We start from the raw sequence: 26,111 nt of genomic DNA, 5'->3' as shown, positions 1-26,111 counted from the left end.
GTGTCTTTTAAAAGACTACTATAAATTTAGAGTATTATCAAATTAAATTCATTCTATCAGGTAGATATTCAAGATTAGTTTATTCACAAAATCAAATATAAGTTAATAATCTGTATTTTTAGATAAACTGGGCCAAATAGTAATGAAAATCTCTTCCTGAAATGCCTCAGCTTTGGTAATCTAGTCTCTAATCCTTCATATTTACTGTGATTTTCAAAAAACTTTAAAAAAATATTTTTGCAAATTGAGAAATAGATATGAAAACTCTTTTTAGCTTGTTTCCTAAATGGTTTCTTTTAGAATAGCTAAAGATGTTTATTTTAACTACAAAAAAATTAAACAACAAATGCTTACAATTTTTCCTCTTCTTGTTACCTTAATCTCTTCACAAGAAAACATTTCTAAGCATAAAATCTTAACAGGTTTTAAGTGACATGAGAAGGGAACATTTGACCAAAAATATATTGAGGTTACTTTCATATACAAAGCAAAATTAAAAATCCGTTTTTCTAATATATTGTTCCGATGAATAGATAACTATGATACTGAGCAAGAAATACATACCAAGTCCATACCACTCCTGACTTTGTAAGTGCCAAGGAAAACTGAGCTCCACACTCAATCTGACAAACTCCCTGTCCATTAAGTCTCTCAATGTTCTGAGGTATGTTACATCCTTCACTTCCTCCACGACCCAGTTTCCCAAAGTCACCATCTCCCCAAGAAAAGACCAAGCCTATGAAGGGAGAAAAGAAGAAATAAACATTTTCTTCACCATGTTATGATGGAGAGAGAGCCAGCCTCAAAAAAAGTAAGTTCAAAAGCAAGTAACATATACTGGCTGTGTTAAGTATCTATTCACTTAACATATCAACTCACTAAGCCTGTAAGTTAGAGAGAGATAATGCTTACCTACATTATTTGAAGAAGTTTCTTTATTTGAGAATTTCCTATATCAGTGAAATCAGAAGTCCAATCAAGCCCTAGTCTTCAGATCAATATTAGTTTTCAATCTACCTAACTTTTGGATAAAGTATATTCTCACCTTCATCCGTTAAAGCCAGTGTCTGGGCATCTCTACTTCCACAAGCAACTTGAATAACTCGGTGACCGAGAAGAACTTTCACCTATTAGAGGATTGGAAGGAATATGGGGAACGGAAAGTCAAGTTAAACATATACACTGTGCATATGCACATACTCATGTCAAAGTTATCACCCATAATAAATCACTTAAATCATTTCAAATTTAGATTTTTTTTAAAACTCAGAATATAAACTAATTCCTGACAAATGAGTTTCTTCCCTTAAAGTTCTCCAATTTTTCTGTAAAAGTAATAAATCTCATATAATCACCATTTTGGGTTTCAGCTGTGTGGTATTATCCCCATGTCCCAATCGGCCATATTCTCCAAGGCCCCATGTATACAATTCACCACTTGATGTGATAGCAGCACTGTGAGAACTGCCACAAGCTATATCACGAATACGTTTGGTTTTCAATGCCTCTATCAGTCTTGGTTTATCACAGTTCCTAAAACAAAATTTTAAAAATAAACAATCTCTAATTCCTGAAGAAGAAACAAAAATATCAATAATGTTGATTCACCTATACAGAGCCACAGACTTCAAGAATGAGTGTGTGTATGCAAATATGCTTGTGTGTATATATATATAATATATGTGTATATATAAATATATTTACTTTGATTGCAAATTTATCACAAAAATATGTTAAAACTGTCAATAGTATTTTATAGCAGTTATAAAAACATTGAAAATAAATGCTGTTTCATACCAATAGATCATATTTTAAAATTTCTAACAAATGAAAAAATCAGAAACTACCAATATTACCTATAACCTATATATAAATGTCTCATTAACAAGAAAGACTAGACATAATATGCTTACATTCTGCTAAAGTGTCCAAGTTTTCCATCATCACCTTCGCCCCATGAAAATACTTTTCCATCAACAGTTAAAGCCATAGCATGCCGGCCACCTACAAGATTCAATATATATGTTTTTCACATTAAATGGCCTTCTTTAAGGGGCATAAGAATCAATTCCTTTCAAAAAATCTGGTTTGCTATTCTGATTAAATATTGTATTTACAAATAAAATTTAATTAAACTTGCCAGTTTGACACTGGAAGCAATACTAATTAATGTTATTTTAAATTTGTAACTATTCCAGTAACAAAAACAAGAAATCGATGTATTTTTGCTTAAGTGTCTCATTAAATGAATTAGCTTTCAAGGTTTTTTTTTCCCCTTACAAACCCCTACTTTCTGTCTTAGAATGAAGAAAGAGCCAAGCCCAAAGACGAGAGGTACTGATTCAAATCTTGTATCAGACATTTCCTAGCTATGTGACCCTGGGCAAATCGCTTAACCTCAGTTGCCCAGCCTTTACCATTCTTCTGTCTTGGAACCAATAAATAGTACTTATTTTAAGAGGGGAGAGGAGGAAAAGAGTAAGAAAAAGAAGGAGGGAGGAAGGAAGAAAGAAAGAGAGGGAGAAAAGAGCTGCTCCTTTTTAAGATTTATAAGAAAAAATTAATCAACATGCTAAAAGAAAGCACTTTCATACAAATGCATCTAATTTACAGATAAATGTAATGGTTTTAAACAAAAGAATGAACGAATGCAAGGAATGGACTATTTTACCAACTATTCATTTTAAATATAGAAAAAGAATTTTAAATAATTCCTAGAATCTGAAAAGGCTACTACTGCTAAAACTCAAACTCTCAATGATGCTAAGATTAAAAAGTTGGAAAGGTCTTAATATACTCAAATTCCACAGATAAAACTTTTTCATTAAAAATTACTTTCATATAACATGGACTTAAGTAGCTATGACTCACAAGACTAGACATGCTAACTGTTCAACTCTATTGGTACTAAATTGGTGATAACAGTATTTCAAATTTCTACGTACTCTTCTAGAATAATATTCTAGGGGCTAAAAATCTTTCCAAGAAAGTATGAAAAAACTTCAAAAATATAATCCATAACAAGTTCATGCCTCTAAATGAAACATTAAAATGGTACCTGAGTGAACAGCAACCTTCTTTACCACATAATTGCTGAGAGCTGTAATCTGCCGAGGAATGGGCACAGTTCCACTAGAAATACCTAAACCCAGTCGTCCATTTGTAGCTTCTCCACAAGCATACACTTTACCCTCCACAGTCACTAAAAATGAATAAGCAATAGGAACTCACTTGAATATAAAGTACAATAACCAAATTAACACATAAGCAAAAATTTTTCAGCATTGCTTAGGCACATAAATTTAAAATTGAAAGAAAAATAAGTATATAATGAAAATTATATCAATATATAATAAAAATTAGGCTCACTATACCTGCAAACAAACTTTTAGATCCACCTGCCACTTGAACTACATTCAAAGCAGAAAGGGTTTCAGAGAATGAAGGAACTTTTATCTATATATTCAGGAGACAAAAGAGGAAAAGATATGCTACTATTTTTAGTTAAATATTAACATCATACTTGAACTAGAATGTAAATAGCTCTAGAATTTTGCTTCTAATTATTCCTCTGTTAACAATTTCCCCTTAGATGTTTTTGTAGAAAAAATGCTCAAAAATTCTATTATAAATTTTTTTGAACTACTGACTCATTTGTACAGAATATTTTCCCTAAAATAATACTGAAATTAAAGATCAGTATTTATGTTTGAAGAAAAAAACATTACTCCACTCAATTAGAATAAGTGTTAGTTGTAGTATACTTAATAGACTTTAATTAATAGAATCTATACCTAATTTATCCCACTACTTAGACTATAGTGACAATTAATACATAATATCCTTCAGATAGCAAGAGTTTATTCCTGGGCCATAGAGAACTCTCTGAGACTTAATGTTTGTCTGGTGAATCTACCTATATTCGTATCAATATATTAAATGAATGGTTATCTTATTTTTCCTCAGGAATATAAAATAGTTCATAATTTTTAAAAATCCTCAAAATAACACAGATTTAAGTTAATGACAAACTTAACTTCCACTTAAGAAGTAGAAAAATTGAAGACTATAGCTATAATTTCTTCAGTTGTTATCATTAATTGATAGAGTCCATTTTAATTTATAATCCAGATTTTAACAAGATTCCCTCCTATATTTTAATTCAAAAGCTTTATAACTTACTTCCCTTGCCTTTAAATGGCAGAAGCCTCAACTACATCTACTCACCATCATGGCTAAAGAGTGGCACTTCTAAAAACACAAGGGTCATAGCCATTTTTAAGGCATTCTTCTAAATATTAATTCAACATGTGTCAATAAATGCTAATAAGTTACAGAAATTTTTATGTATAGGGAAGAAATGCTAAAGGACTAGCCAAATCCCTTTAAATAAGAGATTAAATTATTCGTGAACAAAGAAATTTTCCTCAAACCAAGGCCTAGTCACCAATTTTTAGAGATCTAAATTGATGGCTTCAGAGAAAACAGCCTTTGTTAATTTTATCTTTTTAAGAAACACTAGCAATACCTTAGAACCTTTTAATCCTCCCAATTGATCCTTGTCATTCAGGCCCCACACAAATACTTTGGTTCTTATTGTAGCTGCTGATTCCAAACCAGAAGATTTCTTCCTAATAAGACTGAGAGAGAGCAAAAAAGTACAAGAGAGAGAGAACAAGAGGGAGGTGGGGAGGTAAATAACATAATTATCTTTAATAATAAAATTGTTTTCCTATTCTTTTAATGTTAAAATTATAAAGGTGGACCCCTTATTTATTATGTAAACATAGAAAATTTTGGCCCTATCAGAGATCATCCATTGCAGTCCCTGGGAATAATTCTATATAACTTCATTTTTTCCCAGTAGTTGAAGGCCAACCTCCTAAGGGTTAGGGCTTTCATTTTGATTGTATTTAATGCATTTTTTCCCTAAAATGTACTACATACTTTCTAGAATGCTTAAATTAAAATAAGTACCCTGAACAAAAATTAACCTTTTCTTCATTCAATCAAATTACTGAATGCGTACCTATTAAATACAAGTACTGTGGAGAATGAAAGGAAAATTAATGAAGTTTCAAAAATAAAGTTTACCATCCTGTATAAATAATGTGACATTATACAAATAATGATAATGATGATTCAGGGTCATCATTTAACAATAGTTATTGCTATAAGATGCAAGTCTAAAATGGATATGATGTGAAGCATGTTTGAATAAGGACTGACCATCTATGACACTAGAACTTACTCTCTTGAGATAATTCCTATCATCATTTTGCTATTTGGTCATATCTCATAAAGAAGGAAATACATGCAATGCAGCTCTATGATCTATTATGAAACAAATGTTATAGAAAAAAAGTCTTGCATTTTAAGGTACAAATGAGATAGGTAGCTATTTACTTCTCCTAATCCTTGACCACAATGTAAATTAAAATTCAGTTCAATAAACATGTATAAAACACTTATTATGGCATAGGCACTGAGGACACAAAAATGAAAGAATCCCTATCCTCAAGATGCTTGTGTTATATTGAATACTGTGTGAAATAATTACCATATACAAAAAAGTAAATAAAAGGAAATTTAGAGAGAGAGAATAATGACAATAGGGAGTGGAAGGAGGTATACAGTGAAAGACTTCAGGAAGTACATTGCACATTATTTAAGCCTCAAAGGAAGCTAGATTCTAAAAGGCAGAAGTGAAAAAGGAATCTATTCAAGACAGGGTAGACAGCCCATGCTAAGGCTAGGTGGTGATATGCCATAAAAGTGGCATAGGATAGGAAGTGGGAGAGGAAGAAAATATGCCATAAAAGTCATCAGCACAGGAGACAAAAACCAGAATTAATAGAGTAATGCTTAATAAAATTGGCAAATATGTCTGATGGACAAATATATGCATATTTATGAAATATCTAATAACTTCTGAAACCTGGGTTAGAACTCCAATGACACATTTTTTCAAATATATTACCTCCCAGTATTAGCTTTATCATCTTCTTCTTCTTCATTATCTGAGGCTAAGAAAGGAACAGCAGCCAAATCTTCATCTTCTGCCCGAATTCGTCCCAGTATAATGAGACCATGAATTTTACAATCTATTCCTGAGCTTCTGCATTGTTTTATGGCAACCTCAATATACCTGTGATACTAAATAATATTTTTTGATTAGTCATAGCATTTTATATAGACTTACATGAAATATTCTAAATAAAAGAGTGGATATAGAAGAGAAACCTAAATTAAGGCAAGTTTGAAAAGCTGAAATAAATTTACTTTTTTAAGTGTAAGGTATTATGTTAAATGAAAATATCTTTCTTTCAGTAAAGATCTATCTTTTAAAACATTTGATTTATTCATTATTCATTCAATAAAAAGCTACTAAATGTACAAAGAACACATTTTTGGAATGTAAACTTAGATGATATGCCAAATATCTTTTAAACACTTCTGGTTTGGGAGATGTATGAAAGCAAATCTTAGCCAAGAGAAAAAGATAAAAAGGTATAGATCTAAGAGCAGCTTCAATAATTCAAATAGTAGCTTTGAAATGCCAGAAAATTTCCTGCATTATATGAATTTAGACTTATTTCTTATTTTTTTTAAAGTTTAATTCTTAAAGTCTTAAATTATTGCTTTCTAATAAAATTTCAAAAGCTTCCCTGGTAACTGGCGAAGTTATCAGTAAAATAAAATATTAACTAACTAGTGACAACATAATAAAATATGCATTATTCATGAGTTCTATTCAAATATTGTGTTCATATTAACTTATTAATTTTATTACACATATTACAAAAACCACAATTTTAAAATATTTTCCCTTAAATTCCATACAAAAGTATTAGCAAAGGGATTATTTTGTAACATAAAATGTATTAGATAAAAAGTAAATAACTCATTTGTAGAAACATATTACAAAATATTGCTTTTCAATCTATCAGAATTTGTTAAGCACAGTGCTAGGTTCTTGGGAATACAAGCACAAAGAATGGAAATAATCCTTACTCACAACAAGCTAAATTCTAATAGAGTATAAAAGTACATTTAACAAACATATAGGGCATAAACATATAATCATGATATACAAAGTTAAATGCACAGTAATTTGGGAGAGAAGGTATTAGTATTGGGGGGGAACAATAAAGGTTTGAAGAAGAAGTGCCTGAGCTGGGTCTTAATGGAAGAGAGTGACTATTTCAGCCAAAGATAATAGATAAGGTTAAAAGAGATAGGGAAGGTAACTACATCCTAATAAAAGGAAGTATAAATAATGAAGAAATATCAGTACTCAATATGTATGCATCAAATGGTATAGCTTCCAAATTTCTAAAGGGGAAGCTAGTGGAGCTCAAGGATGAAATAGATAGCAAAACCATACTAATGGGGGACCTCAACCTTCCCCTATCAGATCTAGATAAATCAAACCAAAAAATAAATAAGAAAGAGAAAAGAGAGGTGAACAAAACCCTAGAAAAATGAGATAATAGATATATGGAGAAAAATAAATAAGGACAAAAAGGAATACACCTTCTTTTCAGCAGCACATGGAACATTCACAAAGATAGACCATGTAATAGGGCATAGAAACATGGCAAACAAATGCAAAAAAGCAGAAATAATAAATGTAACCTTCTCAGATCATAACGCAATAAAAATAGTTATTAGTAAGAATATATGGAGAGGCAAACCAAAACTAAATTGGATAATATGATTCTCCAAAATAATTTAGCAAAAGAACAAATCACAGAAACAATTATTTCATTGAAGACGATGACAATGATGAGACTTCTTACCCAAACCTATGGGATGCAGCCAAAGCAGTTCTAAGGGGAAAATTTATATCAATGAGTGCATATATTAACAAATTGGGGAGGGCAGAGGTTAAGGAATTGGGCATGCAACTTAAAAAACTAGAAAATGAATAAATTAAAAATCCCCAAATGAAAACTAAATTAGAAATACTAAAAATCAAAAGAGAAATTAATAAAATCGAAAGTAAATTAAGTATTGAATTAAAGAATAAGACCAGAAGCTGGTATTTTGAAAAAACAAATAAAATAGACAAAGTACTGGTCAATCTAATAAAAAACGGAAAGAAGAAAACCAAAATAATAGTATCAAAGATGAAAAGGGAGACCTCACCCCTAATGAAGAGGAAATTAAGGCAATCATTAAAAACTATTTTGCCCAATTATATGGCAATAAATATAGCAATCTAGGTGATATGGATGAATATTTACAAAAATATAAATTGCCTAGATTAACAGCAGAAGAAATACAATACTTAAATAATCCAATATCGGAAAAAGAAATTGAACAATGCATCAAAGAACTCCCTAAGAAAAAATCGCCAGGACCTGATGGATTCACAGATGAATTCTATCAAACATTTAAAGAACAATTAATCCCAATACTATACAAATTATTTGATATAATAAGCAAAGAAGGAGTCCTTCCAAATTCCTTTTATGACACAAATATGGTACTGATTCCAAAGCCAGGTAGATCAAAAACAGAGAAAGAAAATTACAGACCAATCTCCCTAATGAACATAGATGCAAAAATCTTAAATAGAATACCAGCATAAAGACTCCAGCAAGTGATCAAGAGGGTTATCCATCATGATCAGGTGGGATTTATACCAGGAATGCAAAGATGGTTCAACATTAGGAAAACCATCCACATAATTGACCATATCAACAAGCAAACCAACAAAAAAACCACATGATTATCTCAATAGATGCTGAAAAAGCCTTTGATAAAACACAGCACCCATTCCTACTGAAAACATTAGAAAGGATAGGAATAGAAGGGCCTTTCCTAAAAATAATAAACAGTATATATCTAAAACCATCAACAAGCATCATATGCAATGGGGATAAATTAGAAGCCTTTCCAATGAGATCAGGTATGAAACAAGGATGCCCATTATCACCTCTATTATTTAACATTGTACTAGAAACACTAGCAGTAGCAATTAGAGAAGAAAAAGAAATTTAAAGGTATTAAAATAGGCAATAAGGAGACTAAGCTATCACTCTGCAGATGATGTGATGGTCTACTTTAAAAAAATCCTAGAGCATCAACTAAAAAGCTAGTAGAAATAATCAACAACTTTAGCAAAGTTGCAGGATACAAAATAAATGCACATGAATCATTAGCATTTCTATACATCTCCAACACATTAGAACAGCAAGAGGTAGAAAGAGAAATACCGTTTAAAATCACCATAGACAATATAAAATACTTAGGAATCCAACTACTAAAACAATCACGCAAATTATATGAACACAACTACAAAACATTTTCCAAACAATTAAAACTAGATCTAAACAAATGGAAAAACATTGACTGCTCATGGGTAGGACGAGCTAACATAATAAAAATGACTATTCTACCCAAATTAATTTACTTATTTAGTGCCATACCTATCAAACTACCAAAAAACTTTTTTACTGAATTAGGAAAAATCTATAACAAAGTTAATTTGGAAGAACAAAAGATCAAGAATATCAAGGGAAATAATTAAAAAAAAAACGTGAAGGAAGGTGGCCTAGCAGTACCAGATATTAAGCTATACTATAAAGGCAGAGGTCATCAAAACAATATGGTACTGGCTAAGAGATCAGTGGAATAGACTTGGGGTAAGTGACATCATCAAGACAGTGTATGATAAACCCAAAGAACCCAACTTTTAGGACAAAAATCCACTATTTGACAGAAAGTGCTGGGAAAATTGGAAAACAATATGGGAGAGATTAGGTTTAGATCAACATCTTGCACCCTACACCACGATAAATTCAGAATGGGTGAAAGACTTGAATATAAAGAAGGAAACTGTAAGTAAATTAAGTGAACACAGAATAGTATACTTGTCAGATCTCTGGGAAAGGAAAGATTTTAAAACAAAGCAAGAGGTAGAAAAAATTACAAAATGTAAAATAAATGATTTTGATTATATTAAATTAAAAAGGTTTTGTACAAACAAAAGCAATGCAACAAAAATCAGAAGGGAAACAACAAACTGAGAAAAAGTCTTTATAACAAAAAATTCTGACAGAGGTCTAATTACTCAAATATACAAGGAGCTAAATCAATTGTATAAAAAAATCAAGCCAATCCCCAATTGATAAATGGGCAAGAGACATGAATAGGCAATTTTCAGATAAAGAAATCAAAACTATCATTAAGCACATGAGAAAGTGTTCTAAATCTCTAATAATTAGAGAAATGCAAATCAAAAGGACTCTGAGGTATCACCTCACACCTAGCAGATTGGCTAAAATGAAAGAAGGGGAGAGTAATGAATGTTGGAGGGGATGTGGCAAAATTGGGACATTAATGCACTGCTGGTGGAGTCCTGAACTGATCCAACCATTCTGGATGGCAATTTGGAATTATGTCCAAAGTGAGCTAAAAGTATGCCTGCCCTTTGATCCAGCCATATCATTGCTGGGTTTGTACCCCAAAGAGATCATAGATAAACAGACTTGTACAAAAATATTTATAGCTGTGCTCTTTTTGGTGGCAAAAAACTGGAAAGCGAGGGCATGCCCTTCAATTGGGGAATGCCTTAACAAATTGTGGTATATGTTGGTGATGGAATACTATTGTGCTCAAATGAAAAATAAACTGGAGGAATTCCATGTGAACTGGAAAGACCTCCAAGAATTAATGCAGAGTCAAAGGAGCAGAGCCAGAAGAATGTTGTACACAGAGATTAATACACTATGGTAAAATTGAATGTAATGAATTTCTGTACTAGCAGCAATGCAATGACCCAGGAAAATTCTGAGGGATTTATGGAAAAGAACACTACCTACATTCAGAGGAAGAACTACAGGAGAGAAAACACAGAAGAAAAACAACTGCTTGAACACTTGGGTTGATTAGGACATGATTGGGGATGTAGACCCGAAAGGACCACACCAATGTAACTATCAATAATATGTAAATAAGTCTTGATTGATGACACATGTTAAAACCAGTCTAAATGCTCGTTAGCTATGGGGGAGAGGAGAGTTTGAGGGGGTGAATGGGAAAGTAAAAACATGAATCATGTAACCATGGAAAATTTTTCTAAAATTAAAATTTTTTTTAAATTTTAAAAAAGAGTTAATGAGGGTCTGAATTAAAGTCATAGCTACATGGGTAGAGATAAGGAATGAGATTTAAGAGATATTATAAAGATAAAATTTGCAAAATTTGGCAAATTATTGGATATACAGGGTAATGAGGAGTGAAGGGCCTAGAATAATAGGAGGATAATTAATGGATGGATGGATCTCCAAGCCTTTAACAGAAGCAGGAAAGTTGAGAAGAGGAATAGATTTGCAAATAAAGATAAGGAATTCTGTTTGGGGCAAGAAAGTGATTGAGAGGTATCAAGAACATCTACTTTGAAATGGTCTATTGGCAATAGAAAATTCAGGAGAGAGACTAGGGCTTACTATATTAATCTGTGACTCATCTCCATAGAGAAGAGTTAAACCTATAGGAACTAGTTTATTGAGTAAAGAGGAAGAAGAAAAAATAGTCTAAAGCACAACCTTGGAGAATATCCACCTTTAGGGAGTGTGATGCAGATGAGAAGATAACAAAGAAGACTCTGAAGGAATAAACTGATTAAAAAAAGAATACAATGATTAAAAAAAAGTAGAGAAATGAGCAAGAGGAAAAGGTGGTAAGTAGTGTCAAATGCAGCGAATAGATCCAAAAGACCCTGAGATGTGGAAGATCACTGATAACCTTGGAGAAGGCAGCTTCGGTTGAGTGATAAGATCACATGCCAGACTGTAAAAGGTAGAACAGGTGAAGAGGGGAAGTAGAGGCAGAAAATGGAAGGGAATCTGGCTAAGAAGGGGGAGGAATAATATAGGACAACAGTCTAACAGGATTGTAGGGTTTGGTGAAGAGCATTTCAAAGTACTAAAGAAGGACACAGTAAAAAGGGAAAGGTTGAAAACAGGGGCAGAGATACTTGAGGATTCAATGTGCTAGAAGAACAAGGGACTGGATTAGAGCACAAGTGGAAAAGTTAACTTTGATAAAGAGAAGGACCAACCTTATTGTCAGAGACTGGGGGAGAAAGAGGAAGGATGTCAAGAAGATGATGTTAAGGGGTTTTAATTTTCTGAGAATGAGAGAAAAGAGTACTGTCAAATGGCCTTAATTTTCTTAGTTAAATAAGAGGCAAGGGTCTCAACTGAGAAAAGGAATGAAAGAGGGCTGTGGGTGGCTTGAGGAAAGTAGAAAAGTCTAGAACAGGTTCTATAGGGAGTGAAAAAGGGAATCAACTACGGAGCAATGAAGGAACTTCCTTTCTGCAGTGAGGGTCCAGTTAAGGTTGGATAACATGGATCTGACAACAGATGTCAGACAACCTCCAACTTCATTCACCAGTTTGTGAGTAGGAGTGTATTTACAGATAAGTGGGAATAATTCAAGCCTGAGGATTGGCAATAGACAAACAGTTAAAGGACAATGGTTCAAGGGACTTGAAAGCAGAAAACAGTGTCAATTTTAAATGGTTAACTATTACGTTACATTGAAACTAAAGGGAATAAAGGTAACACCTGTGAGAGAATGACAAAGAAGTTTGGAAAAGAGAAGGATGGGGACAAAAGGAGGGGAAGGAATTTGTGTGGAGAATATAATTAATTTTTTTTTTGGACTTGTAGAGTTTGAGATCTCTCTAGGACATAAGTTTGAAAAATCTAATAGAAAAGTAGTAGTACTGAGCTCAGGAAGAATTGAACTGATTAGAAAGAGACAAATTTAATCATAATAAAGATGATAATTAAATTCACCAGAGCTGATGAGATTACCAAGAGTATGGAGGAAGAAGAGAAGAGGGCTAAGACAGAACCCTGGGTACTATATGTAGGGTATGAGATATGAATTTTTAACTACCAAAGGAAATTGAGAAGAGGCAGTCATAAGACAGTCAGTAAACCAGGAAAGAAGAATGTTGCAAAAATTAGCAATGCAAAAATTCAAAGAGGTAGAGTTATCAAGGAAAGGGCCATCCCTCCTACCAAATGCCACACAGAGAGAGTGAGCAAAACACTTATTAATAGAATACTTCCAATGTTCTTTTTGTGTGTTTTTTAAGCTAAGTAAAATAACCCAATTAGTTGTCACAGAATAGAAGACATCAAGGAAGTGAATACAACTCTTTCATATGTGTAGTACTAATCAAACTGGTCTTATAAACTTTTTACAGAACATACAAGGATTGTACATTATAAACTTTACTTTGTACTGTGTCAAGTTACTTGGAACACAATATACATAGGATCAAGAATAAAACCAACTAATCACTTGACCACAAAATATGATCACAGTAACAACATAACTGAACTGGATTTGTGACCACCAATTTGACTCCTCCATGCATGTAGTCAGAGGATCAAATCAAGTCATAAATATTTATCAAGTAGCTTTTATACACAAGTGACTACCTCTTTGCTGCCTTTTAAGAGATTTTTTTTGGTATTTTTTAACAAAGACAATTTTTCTTGAGAGCATAAAAATAAATTTTTATGGAATTCTTTCTCAAGATTACCTGAAATTTTACAACTATAATCTCTTACATGCATAAAATAATTAAGACCATACTAAGATGACATAATCTAGCCTTAAATTATAAAAAAAAAAATACAAATGGAACAATAGAGACTAGACAACAGTGTGAAATGACAACTAAATGATTTGAACCGTTAAATTATGGAAGACTAACTCCTTGGTTAAGATCTTGCACCTACCTCTGTGCAGTCAGTTAGAAGAGGCACTGTGGTATCAGCTGGGTTAATATTGATTGTCTTTAGTTCAATTAAGTTATTTAGAGAATTCCCACCTAAAGAAAAAAACAAAGGAATCAAGAGAAGTGGATTTTATAATCTGAAAGAGGAGGTTTCTTTATCAAATGATCTAATTTGATTACCTGAAACTACAACTAGTGAAGGCATGTAGCTACTGTCAGCAGGATCTACTATCATTTTCAGTCTATGAACAAGAACATCTGGGAAAATCTCCAATCGAATCCAATGCTTAAAAAGAAAAACCATTCTTGGTTAATAAATAGTTTAGATATTTTAAATAATCAATTCTAGGATCTACAGTCAGGTTTAATAAATGACATTCTGGGTTATTCCTAAGAACCAGGCTGAAACGGGCCTACAGACGGGAGGTCCTAGGTTCAAATCCGGCCTCAGACACTTCCCAGCTGTGTGACCCTGGGCAAGTCACTTGACCCCCATTGCCCACCCTTACCACTCTTCCACCTAGGAGCCAATACATGGAAGTTAAGGGTTTAAAAATGTAAAAAAAAAAACAGGCTGAAAGATAAGTTCAACTCTAAATAGTAGTTCCATATAGTTTAATAATTTGTGTTCGAAGTTTACATATTGGGCATTCATATTCAAATGCAAAAAGAAAACCATCTCACAGCTAAACAAATTATTTTTCTACTGTACATAGATAGATAGACAGATGAATAGATAATTTGTTAAGTTCTTATTATGTGCCAGGCAAACAGTCCAACATTGCCAACCCTCAAGGAACTTACCTTTTAATGGGGAAAAACAATACAAACAGGAAACTTGGCAAGGGGAAAAGGTCACTAGGCAGAGGAAGAGGCCAAGGCTGAGGACATATAGAAGTCAGAGAGAGTCAAGCTGGGAATAAAGTGAGCATGACTAGGGTCCCTCATAAAATGATGATCCTGGCTAGAGACTGATCATTGAAGGTATCTTGAAAGTGGAAAGGCTGTTATTAACCTAAGTTATGTTGTTTATATAGAATGTAAGCTCCAAAAGATTAAGTTTGGCTTCATTTTTAGGTACCTGCATCTTAAATGCCTACTATCACTGAATATAATAATAAGTGTTTAATAAATGCTTTCTACTTGATACACTTTCTTCATCACTGAAAATAATGTGCATTATAATATGTGCATATGTAGTAGGTTTATGGCCATTTCTTGAAAGAAAAATGGACAATACCTTAAATATAGCTTTCCAAATATATTTTTAAAAGCATAGTTAAAGAGAACTCTATTATACTCTGTGCCAACAAATGTTTTCAGGTACTCTCAAATTGAATATATACTAGAATGTCTTGTTTAATCAATTCCCTTCAAGTTCTTTTTGAAAACTTAAATTAATTGAAAAAGCCACACCATAATATATAATTTTTTCCATTTACCTTGCCTTGTGACCCAGATGACTGCCAGCATGGCTCACTGCCATCAATCAGTCGAGAAGCCTGATTGACTGAAGAGGATACATTTAGATTCTTGACAATTCTTGACCAATTGTCTAGGAGCATTCCAGGCTGACTACTGTGGCAACGTTTCAGCTGTTTTCCAGAGCGGCCACAAAATACAGGAGATTGACCTACTCAACATAAAATGAATAATCAAGTAAATAACTAATATAATCCTGTGAATCACTGGATTTAGGAAAAACTTTTGTAATCAAGAGTCCTATTTTGATGAATTTTATGCCACCATATTCTGAAATTGAAAAAGTGATAGCATCCATATTTCTGTACACAACAAATCATATTTATATATCCAAGGTACTCTCAAGTAATAACAATGTCTACAGCTAAGGTACTCTATGTAAACCACACAGTTCCAAGTCAAAAAGTGAGTTAAAAATGTGAAATAGCTTGAGCTTTCTCAAATTAAAAAAATATTCAAAATTGTTATGTTAAAATAAAAAACTGAATATACTTGAGTATCTATAGATTATAGGTAATAATTAATTATCAAAGAAAATGTTTAGAATTGCAGGGGCAGCTGGATGGCTCAGTGGATTGCTAGTCAAGCCTAGAGGCAGGAGGTCCTAGGTTCAAATCTGGGCTCGGACACTTCCCAGCTGTGCAAACCTGGGCAAGTCACTTAACCCCTATTGTCTAGCCCTTACAGCTCTTCTGCCTTTGAACCAATACACTGTATTGATAAATGCAATGTCTCTTAATACCCTTTCACACTGTTGAATCTTAGAACAAAAGGGCAATTTTGGAAATGAACCATTACCTACTTATACTGCTAATATTCAGATGATTAAATTCATTTTTAAAAACATTATGTATTTGATAGCTGCCTTTTCCTTGACTTTTTTGTCTGCACCACTTTCATGTCTGTTCTCTAACAATGATGAACATCTTTTTCCATTTAAATCTCTGAGAACAGACATAAGATCTTTTGATAAGAGCTAAATCCTCCTATTTTCTCAATAATTCTGCATTTTTTCAAGTAGTCCTTGAAGTGCTAATTGAGGCATTTGTTAATATACAGTTTGGTGAAAAATTCTAAAGATTCTCTCATTTGACATACCTGGTTCATTTATTCTGCCAAAAGTATGTCTGGTATTATGCTTCCTGGTTTTAAAACATGTTTCACAAAAGTCAAAATCATCACAATTTCTGCATTTGAAACGAGGTCCATTAATGGGAAACATCTGGCAGCCATCACACCTAATAGTTTGAAATAGATGACAAATTTGACAATTCAAAAGATGATAAATTAAAATAAGCAGACCTGAGTTGTATAAAAAAGAGATTCTTGATATGTGATCAATGGACCACCAAGATAAACAGACTTCAGAGGCCTTTGATTTCCTTTGTAATCTTCTATATTTTATTTTATTCATTTAAAAACATTTTGTTAAGCTGTTTGCCAGATTCACTAAATTAATAATGGGGTTCATAATGCAAAAATAGGTTAAGAACCCCTTCTATAAAAGCTCAACTAATCCTCTACAATATGTTATAATGAACATAAGAAAATTAAAACATACGTAACTCCAGGATGAATACTAGGCACCAATTCCATTTCTGACAATAATCCTGTCCAGTGAGACTGCTGGGGAAAGTCCACAATGACATCTTTTCCATTGGCACTAAAAGCTAAAACAATGGAAATTTCTTAGTGGGAAGAATGGGAAATTGATTAATTACCAAAAAGGCCTTAAAATTAAAGTTATAATTTTAGTCATAAAATATTTTTCATTAAACTTATTAACTCATTATTATTATTATACTTATACATCATTATACTTAGAAAAATGATCACCTATCACAGTGATGGCGAACATTTTAGAGACCAAGGGCCAAAAACTACAGCCCTCATGACGCATGTGCGTCCCCCACCTTAGCCCAGAAAGGGGAGGGAGGAAGCATTGGAATGCTGGGTAGAGGGTCAGGTGATGGGCGAAATGTCCTCAGGCACATGTGGAGAGGGGGGGGGAGAAGCCCCCTCCAGCATGCATGCCATAGGTTTGCCAACATGGACCTATCATTAATACCTATGAAATACCTCCAACACCAAAGCAAGAATATTTTACTATGCAAAAAATATTAACTATCAAAAACAAAATGTTTGCACTATCACCTACTTTCAGTGTAAGAATATTTAAAATTATCTCATTCTTAAAACCACCAAAATTTATGATAAAACTTTAAAGAGCCTCTGGAGGGAAAAAGGTATTTTAAAACAAAAAGGTAAGTAATTCAATATTTTATCCAATTTTCAGAAATATTAACTTAAATCTCCTGCCTCTTCACCCATTGTCACAGGTATGATATTAATTCTATAAACACTTAAAAAGAAAATGTTCTCAAAATAGGAAAACACATTATGGAGTTCCAAATTAAAAAGGAAAAAAGATATTAGTATTTTTAAATTTCTTCTGCATTCCTTAATAATGCCCTTATTACTAAAAGTCTTCAAAATCTCAGATCTAAAGACTATGGGTAATTTGTTGACATAATGTTTCTGCTATCACTAAAGAATAAGGATTGTTTGCACTGCTAGTTCACTAATCCATTTATATACACTTTTCTACTTATAGAAACAGCATCCAGATTTCATAATACAAAAAAGAAAAACTATTCTAATACTTAACACCTTAAGGTTATAGATTTTCCTAAGCATAAAACATGGTATAGCTGGATGGAAATAAAATATTTTGTATACTATTCAAATACAGGCAATATTACCTTTTACAACTCCCACACTTCTATGAGTAACCGATCCCCATTTGTATTTTGGTGTGGTTACTGATGTTTTCACCCTAACTTTATCACCAATCTTGATATGAGAAGGAGAACTCTGTGGTGGGAAACCTAAAAATTCCAACAAGACAAATATTCTGTTTATATTTGTTTCTAAAAATAATTTTTTCATATTAAAATACATTAAGAGAATTTAATGAAAACTGTACTTACCTATAAGTTCAACATGAATATACCTAACCCAATAGGTACTGCCCTTTTGTTGCCAATCACACTGCACATTGAGGTCATGTAATCCATCTCTGTCCAACTTAATCACTTTACCTATATCTCCTTCACAAACTTCTTCATATGTTCTACAGCACCTAACCATCATTCCTACCTAAATTAAAACAAAGAGAGGATATCCAATCATAGCTATATGAACTGAATGATTCATGGAAGTCAATACCCAATAATCTATAGCCTAAGAATACCACTCACCTGAATGTTTTCTCTGACATATACTGCATAGTCATCATTACTTAAGAAATCAGCTCGTTTTTTATAAGTTTGACTCTCAGTTACAACAGCACTAGACTAGAACAGAAAACCAAAAAAAAAGAAATTTTAAGTATTTAGACTCAAGTATTATTCTACATAATCAACAGAATCATGTATACACTTAGACACTAAAAATGAATCTAGGAAATAGCAAATATCCAAAACTTGAATCCAAAGTTACTATTAAGATTAAGCCATGCAGAACAGAAAATTAAGATAATATTCATTTTAATATATTCAATGCCAAAATATCAGAGAATTATAGGAACAGGTGTGCCCAAGGTCCATTATTTCTCACTAGATATAACTACAACTGTTACCATTCAAACAAAAGAAATAACAAGTATTTCTTGACCTATTACTATATACCCATCACTGTACTAAATGCTATAACAAAACCAAAGTACAAAACAATTTCACTCTTCTCAAGGATGAACAGGCATGAAACAATTTAGTGAACAAAAGAAAATATCAATATGTTTAGTATTAAATTCTGTTATTTGTATTTTATGAGTTTGTTACCCAAATAATGGTTAAAGTTAAATATTGGTGGGGGCAGCTGTTTGACTCAGTGGATTGAGAGCCAGGCCTAGAAATGGGAGGTCCTAGGTTCAAATCTGGCCTCAGACACTTCCTGGCTTTGTGACCCTGGGCAAGTCACTTAACCCCCATTGCCTAGCCCTTACCACTCTTCTGCCTTAGAACCAATATAAAGTATTAATTCTAAGATGGAAGGTAAGGATTTTTAAAAAATTTAAATATTGGTGCAACATTTAAGAAAGATTATAGAATCAATCTGGAAATTTTCAGAAAGGTCATCTAGACCAACTCTTTCATTCATAGATAAGCAAAGTAAAGCCCAAAGAAGTCAAGATACTTGTCCAAGATCATACTAATAGTAAGCAAGAGGACTGGGATTCAAACCCAGGGACTCTTACTCCAAAGAAAGATGTCTTTACACTTTACCACACTGCCTTCCCAGATACAAACCACAGGGTAAGAAGCCTCAGCCTCTTCTACATCTTCTACTATTTCATCATCAGAATATTCATCAGAGACTGTATCAGCATCTGACAGATCAGTAATTTGTACATCAGGATGATCCAGCAACCAACCAACCAAGGCTTCAACACCTTAAAAAAATGTGCATGTATTATTATTAATTCATGTGGGCTTACTGTTTTATGAGATTAATGAAAATTAAAGATGATTGCTGACTGTCATATTGTCATTTAGACTTAACTCTACATATAACTATGGAAAGGCCTAATATGTTTAAGCACGTGAATATAGTGGGTCTTAAAAATACAATACCTGGTAACCCAGAAGCACTCCCAGTAAGAGACTTCAGTGCAAATTCAATGTTTTTCCTAGGAAACCCCATTTCCATGAGCTGTACTACAATAGGCAAAGCAGGAATAGGAGATTGTTTTCTCTTTTTCACTTTTACAGGTCGAATATGCTGTACTGTGACAGGTGTTGTGGCCTCACTAGAGCTGCACTCTTCAAACACTGGAGTTGAGGGATGAGTTGACTCCACAGCCAAACACTGGCATACAGCCAAAGCAGCAGCCTATACAAAAGGGAGAGAAAACTACAACTGTTTATTTTAATACTTTAAAAGACTCAGGATTTTCATGAGGCTGTATTACTCCTTTGACTAATGCATTACAATACCTTCTATACCTTTTTAGTCTATACCATTCTCATCTGTCTCTTCTCATAGAAAATTGACCCAATGCCTTCCAAAGAATATAGCACTAACATGTCTATGTTGGATTTCATCCCCTACCACCAGATTCCTACCAGAAACTATTCCTCCCCCTCCTCCAAAGGGCTCCCTTGGTATATAATTCCAATTAAAACTGATACTTTTGTGTGATATCAGGGAAAAAATCCACCGGGGGGGGGGGGGGAGAAGATAAAATCTTTCCTCATGGTGAATAAACAAGGGAATAGGATTTCTAGGGATAATGAATATATGGAAATTAATAAGAGAACCATTATCTAGTTCTAAGGAACAAATTTCTTTCATCAAGTACAAATATTTTAAGCTGATATACTGGCAGTACATAGCTCTTTTTACAATGGTTAGAATCAATAAACCTGAGGATGAAATGGATATACATGAATTCATCCATAACTTTTGAAAGTTTTAGACAAGGATTTCAGCCAAATGCCTGAATAAGATACAATGATTAACTTGGATAAAGTTATAGGGATGATATTAGAAATTAAGTCCTGTTACATTAGTTTAGAGATAAGAAGTAGAGAAGCTGGCTTGAGAAAGAATTGGAGTTTGAAACAGATCTGAGACAGTGTCAGTTTCAAATGTTGACAGTGTGTGTGGGAGGTGTAACAGTTTTTTTACCATGCATTTCTGAATATAACACTCCAATTTTACCTATTAAAAAACCCAAGCTAGATGCTGAAGGACAAATAGTCTATCGATTTGTTCAAGATTTAAAAGCTGTTAATGATCATGTAGTAAAATCTTACCCAGTTGTACCAAGTCCTACTCCCATTATTTCATCTATCCCAAGTCATGCAAAATATTTTACTGCAGTAGGTTTATGTTCTGCTTTTTCCTCAATACCTATACACAGGGGGCAGCTGGGTAGCTCAGTGGATTGAAAACCAAGCCTAGAGACAGGAGGTCCTAGGTTCAAATCTGGCCTCAGACACTTCCCAGCTGTGTGACCCTGGGCAAGTCATTTGACCCCCATTGCCAACCTTTACCACTCTTCTGTCTTGGAGCCAATACATAGTAGATTATTTAATCTAAACATAGGTTTAGATTATTAAGTTAGTGTAGAAATAAGTCTTCCCTTTCCCTGTGAGTTATGTCATTAGATTTAAGGTTTTAGAGTAGATATTCCTATCCTACCTTTTAGTTGTTCATAATTAAACCTAGTTATATCCTGTTACCTTGTCTGTTGAATTCAAAGCCTCTGGCCAGAGTGACAGTTGGCTAACTGTCTTTTGTCAGTTAGGAGCAGCTTGGCTGTTCAAGTCTTCATGTCCAGGTCTAGTCTCTCATAAATCCCAGTGTGTGTTCCCACAAACTACTTTATTTATAATATTTTATATTATAAAATATATTATAAAATATAAAAAAATAAGTTTATTTATAATATCCCTGGTGACCCCATTACCTTTACTTATATTTCTCACACTACCGATGAAAACTGAAACCTTACAGGAAGAGGCGGCTGGCCATTTCCTACCCAAGATGGATGCCTAGGTTTGCCCTCAAGAAATAGAGAAAGTTTATTCCTTTCCTTCTTCAGCCTTTGCCCTACTAGTGGATACAATGATTCACCAGAAACTTTGTGTAAATACCAAAGGGGTTTATTAATGGCAGGGGTAAGCTGAGGGGAAAAGGGATTAGGGTTTTATAACTGCTGCTAGGGAGAAGCTGATACTGGGGAAACGATCACAGAAGAGGGAGTCAGACTGAGGGAGGCCAGCTCCCTCATTCAGGGATAGTTTCACTGCTCTGAGGTAAAAGGATTTATCAGATCACCAGATAAGGGGATGGCTTGATTTAGGTTGTCCTGTCTGCCTACAAAAGCTATTTCCCATGATGTCCACCCACCAAATCACCCTTCCTCCCAGGGCCCAATGTGGAAATCCAGGGAATAGCAGGATGTCAATGGAGAGGTCAAGGGAAATCAGGCAAAGCCCCAAAATGCCCAGAAGCAAAAGGCCCTTCAGTTGGTACTACAGGGATATTTATAGATCAGCTCTAACGGTTTTCCCGTAAGCCCAGCACTCTCGCTGGTTCAACATTCTATTCCTTTCCAACTGTCAGGGCTGCTACAGTTGGTTTGGAAAAGCAAGAGCTTTTGCTGCAACCTGCATTACAACAGCTAGGAACTGTCTGAGGCCAGATTTGAATTCAGACTCTCCTGACTCCAGCTCAAGTGTTCTATATACTGTCTCACCTGTCTAAATTTGCATATAATCTTCTAAATAAAATTTCACAATTAATAAAAGATCCAAATAAGCTCCTACCCTTCCTCCCTCTCCCTGTCTCTATGTATCTGTCTGTCTGTGTGTGTTTCTCTCTGAGTGAATATATTTGTACTTCAGAGTATTTCAAATCATTTAGTACCATGATAAGAAGCAGACCAATAAATATTTAATCATTATTTACTTACATTTGAATGGCAATAGTTGCAGTCCTAACCAATTTATTTCTTAGGAAGTTATAAATTTTATTTAATAAAAATTCTTTAAAAAAAAAAACTTTTACCTTCTCTCTTAGAAACAATACTGTGTATGGATTCCAAGGCAGAGGAGTGATAATGGGAATTAAGTGACTTTGCCAAGGGTCACACAGCTAGGTAAAATATAATTAAAAATATTTTTAAATAGTACAAAAAGAAAATATTTTCCAGGCTCAAAATCTCTACATAATGGCTTTGGGTGCAAGTCCTCAAAAACAACTGACAATATGTTAGTTTACCAAATAATGTTACACTGTTAATAGTACCCATAAAAGAACCTTAAACATGGTAGGAACTCATCTGTTTGTTTCATGAATGTACTTTTAAAATACAAAACTGAAGCCAAGTAAATCAGATAAAATCTAAGAGCTATGAGCAATTCTCCAATTAAATCTGAAAGACTAGAATGTGGCTGAACTGGTTCTGCAATTAAACATAGATATAGGGAACTAAAAGAGATATCAAATACCAATAAAGTAATTATAAAAAAGACTAATTGTGATGTCATAAGAACTCAGATTATCATTCACTCATGAGAAGAAAGTTAAAAGGCTCAATAACCACCTTAATATACATAGAGAAAAGTAACCAGATATTCTCCAATTTCAAAAACAAAAAGAACACATGAAAACTGTTGCATGAGTTAAGTAACATGTTATAGTGAATACAAGGCCAGTCTTGGAGTTAGGGAGAACTGGGTACAAAGGCCTGTCTCTAACCCATAATGATTATGTGAACCTAGACAATCAACTCAGTTGTCTAGAAAGACAACTTTCTAGATGGCAGAGAAAAGTATTGCATGAAATGCTGTCAGGAATTCTCTATGCCTGCAGTAGGTGGAAAGTCAAATAAAAAGCACTTCCTAGCATCAACAGAATAAAAAACCTTTCTTTAAAAACTACATATGGTTATGGAAGATGAATGTTTTAAGTTTAAATAGCATACAAAAAAAAACTTTGAGCTTTCCTAAAAATATTATGAAAATTACTTGCAGCAATCACAACAAAATTATATAATTACTACAATATTTCAAGTTTTTTTTTTCAAAAGTAAAATTCTTTAGGTATTTCTCTTCAAAGTTATCAACAATCTCTTAATTTGCTCAATCCAACCCCTCTCAATTCTTATCTTTCTTGGTGCCTCTTCTTAATACTCTCATCTTTCCATGTTTGTTTTGACCCTGCTCTCCCACAGTTCTCCCCTTAAATAAATATGTAATCGATCCTCAGTTTCCTTTGATAGATCTTCATCAAAGACATGTCAAACAGTGAGTGTCCCACAGGGCTCTATCTTGCACTCTCTTTTCTTCTCCCTCCATATTATTTCACTTGATGATATCATCAATTCCCATGGATTCAACTGTCATTCTATGCTGATATATCATGAATCTATTTATATACATTTATCTTCTTTTCAGACCTCCAGACTCACATTGCCAACTGCCTATCAGACAACTTGAACTGGATAACCTGTAGACATCCTAAAACTCAACATATCTAAAACTGAATTATCTTTTCCCCAAAAAAATCCTCTTCTCTTTCTGATTTTCCTATTACCACAGAGAGTACCCACCATTTTCCCACCTAACCAGGCTCACAACCTGACATCCTCAATTCCTCTCTAACCCCTCATATTCAATCTATGGCCAAAACCTATTCATTGTAGCTTCACAACATTTTTCACATATGCCTCTTCTTTTTTCTGACATTGCCACCACTCTGGTGTAGGTTCTCATCACATCATATATGGACTACTGAAATAGTGTCCAGGTTGGTCTCCCTGCCTAAAATCTCTCCTCACTTCAGTCCTATCAAATTGTTCCTCCCAAAGTGCAGGTCTACTATGTTATATCTCTAATTCAACAAATTGCAGCATCACATTCAAATATAAAATCCTCTGTTTAGCTTTTCAATACTTTCAAGACCTGGCTGGCCCCTTCATGCCTTCCCAGTCTACTTACATCATACTCTACCAACATATTCTGTGATCCCAAAATTTTGGTTTCCTTGTTGTTCTTCATACAAGACAATCCATCTCTAACTCCATGTATTTCCACCATTTGGAATTCAGTCCTTCCTTCTAATTCCTGAGATCAAAGCTAAAATACCACCTTCTACAAGAAGCCCTCATAATACTAATGCCTTCCCTTTACTGATTATCTTATTTGTATACAATTAAGATTGTGAGCTCTGTGAGAGCAGGGACTGTTTTTTGCCTTTCCTTGAACCCCTCTACTTAGCACAGTGCCTGGCACATGGTTGCAGACAGTTAATAAATGCTTGGTGACTTCACTTTGAAAAGTATTTAGTTGATAAGCTAATAAAGTACCTTTAAAAATTACACAAAAATTCCCTGGCCCAAATCCATCAAAAAAGGGGAAAATTTATAGATACCTACCCAAATAGAATAATCAAAATATAACAGAAACCATTAAAATGTTTAAAAAACATGAACCAAGGTGATGTGGTGCTTTTTTTCCTTTTTCATTTGAACTGCCTTATCATAATATTACTGTCTAAATTTTTAATGGTAAAATAAAATTCAGTTTTTTAAAGGAGTAAATAAAAATGCTATCAAATCTCTCATTTTTCCAAACTACAATAAAAATTTCCACGTATCCTGAAAAACGGTATGACTTTAGAATACATACTTGAAAAAATATACTCTACCAAAAAAAAAAAAAAAAGCTTTTTATAAAATATACTCTAATAAAAATTAATCAGGTTGCATATTTATACCTCAAGTTCCTGCTTGTCAAATATTGCCTTTACAGGAGATGGCTGTGTGGCAGATGTCAACAATTGCTGTAAGAGGATCATTGGAGGTTGAGGTCCTTCAGGAGACATATCTCCAATATCAGGGGATGCTGCTGCACCATCATCTGAATTTCAAAGCATATCATGGATATTAACAGAAAACATACATTCAAATAAATCAGAGTATATAAACTTTGTCATTGAGCTGACTTCCCACCAGTCTATTCCTTGAGAAGCATGTGCAACTAAAAAATATAAAAAATAAGGATAAATGTACAGTGACATATACTACTAGAAAGAAATCTTTTCATTTACTGATGTTATCAATTCCTATTCCCCAATTCCTTTTTCCAAAATGCAAACATTCTCAATATTCTTTCCTCACTGTCCTTTCTTTTCAATTTCCAGGACTCCAACTATCATTTCCATGGAGGGTGGGAGACAGGCAGGACACCTCCTAAATCTTAATCCTTAGTTATCTCATCACTAAATTCCAGTCTTATTTCTGAAGGCCTGCTGAACATCTCCCCCTAGAAAGGGTTTCAAA

General features: G+C 33.5%; 1 protein-coding gene across 1 annotated transcript in view; it reads right to left on the bottom strand.

Annotated features, from left to right (window-relative positions):
- Positions 1–26,111, bottom strand: part of HERC2 (HECT and RLD domain containing E3 ubiquitin protein ligase 2) — a 243,202-nt gene that overhangs the window by 50,896 nt on the left and 166,195 nt on the right. The window contains exons 45-63 of the mRNA XM_044669288.1: positions 25,547–25,689; positions 19,891–20,149; positions 19,567–19,709; positions 18,517–18,612; positions 18,247–18,415; positions 18,019–18,144; positions 16,818–16,926; positions 16,355–16,494; positions 15,217–15,407; positions 13,955–14,060; positions 13,776–13,867; positions 5,981–6,156; positions 4,529–4,640; positions 3,375–3,456; positions 3,059–3,202; positions 1,914–2,004; positions 1,356–1,533; positions 1,046–1,127; positions 565–736 (exon numbers count right to left, since the gene is read on the bottom strand). Coding sequence (XP_044525223.1) covers positions 565–736; positions 1,046–1,127; positions 1,356–1,533; positions 1,914–2,004; positions 3,059–3,202; positions 3,375–3,456; positions 4,529–4,640; positions 5,981–6,156; positions 13,776–13,867; positions 13,955–14,060; positions 15,217–15,407; positions 16,355–16,494; positions 16,818–16,926; positions 18,019–18,144; positions 18,247–18,415; positions 18,517–18,612; positions 19,567–19,709; positions 19,891–20,149; positions 25,547–25,689 — 2,611 coding nt within the window. The remainder of the gene's footprint in view (positions 1–564; positions 737–1,045; positions 1,128–1,355; positions 1,534–1,913; positions 2,005–3,058; positions 3,203–3,374; positions 3,457–4,528; positions 4,641–5,980; positions 6,157–13,775; positions 13,868–13,954; positions 14,061–15,216; positions 15,408–16,354; positions 16,495–16,817; positions 16,927–18,018; positions 18,145–18,246; positions 18,416–18,516; positions 18,613–19,566; positions 19,710–19,890; positions 20,150–25,546; positions 25,690–26,111) is intronic.

This window comes from Gracilinanus agilis, chromosome 3 (assembly GCF_016433145.1).
Source record: "Gracilinanus agilis isolate LMUSP501 chromosome 3, AgileGrace, whole genome shotgun sequence".
NCBI lineage: Eukaryota > Metazoa > Chordata > Mammalia > Didelphimorphia > Didelphidae > Gracilinanus > Gracilinanus agilis.
This window is presented reverse-complemented; position numbering and strand designations above follow the sequence as displayed.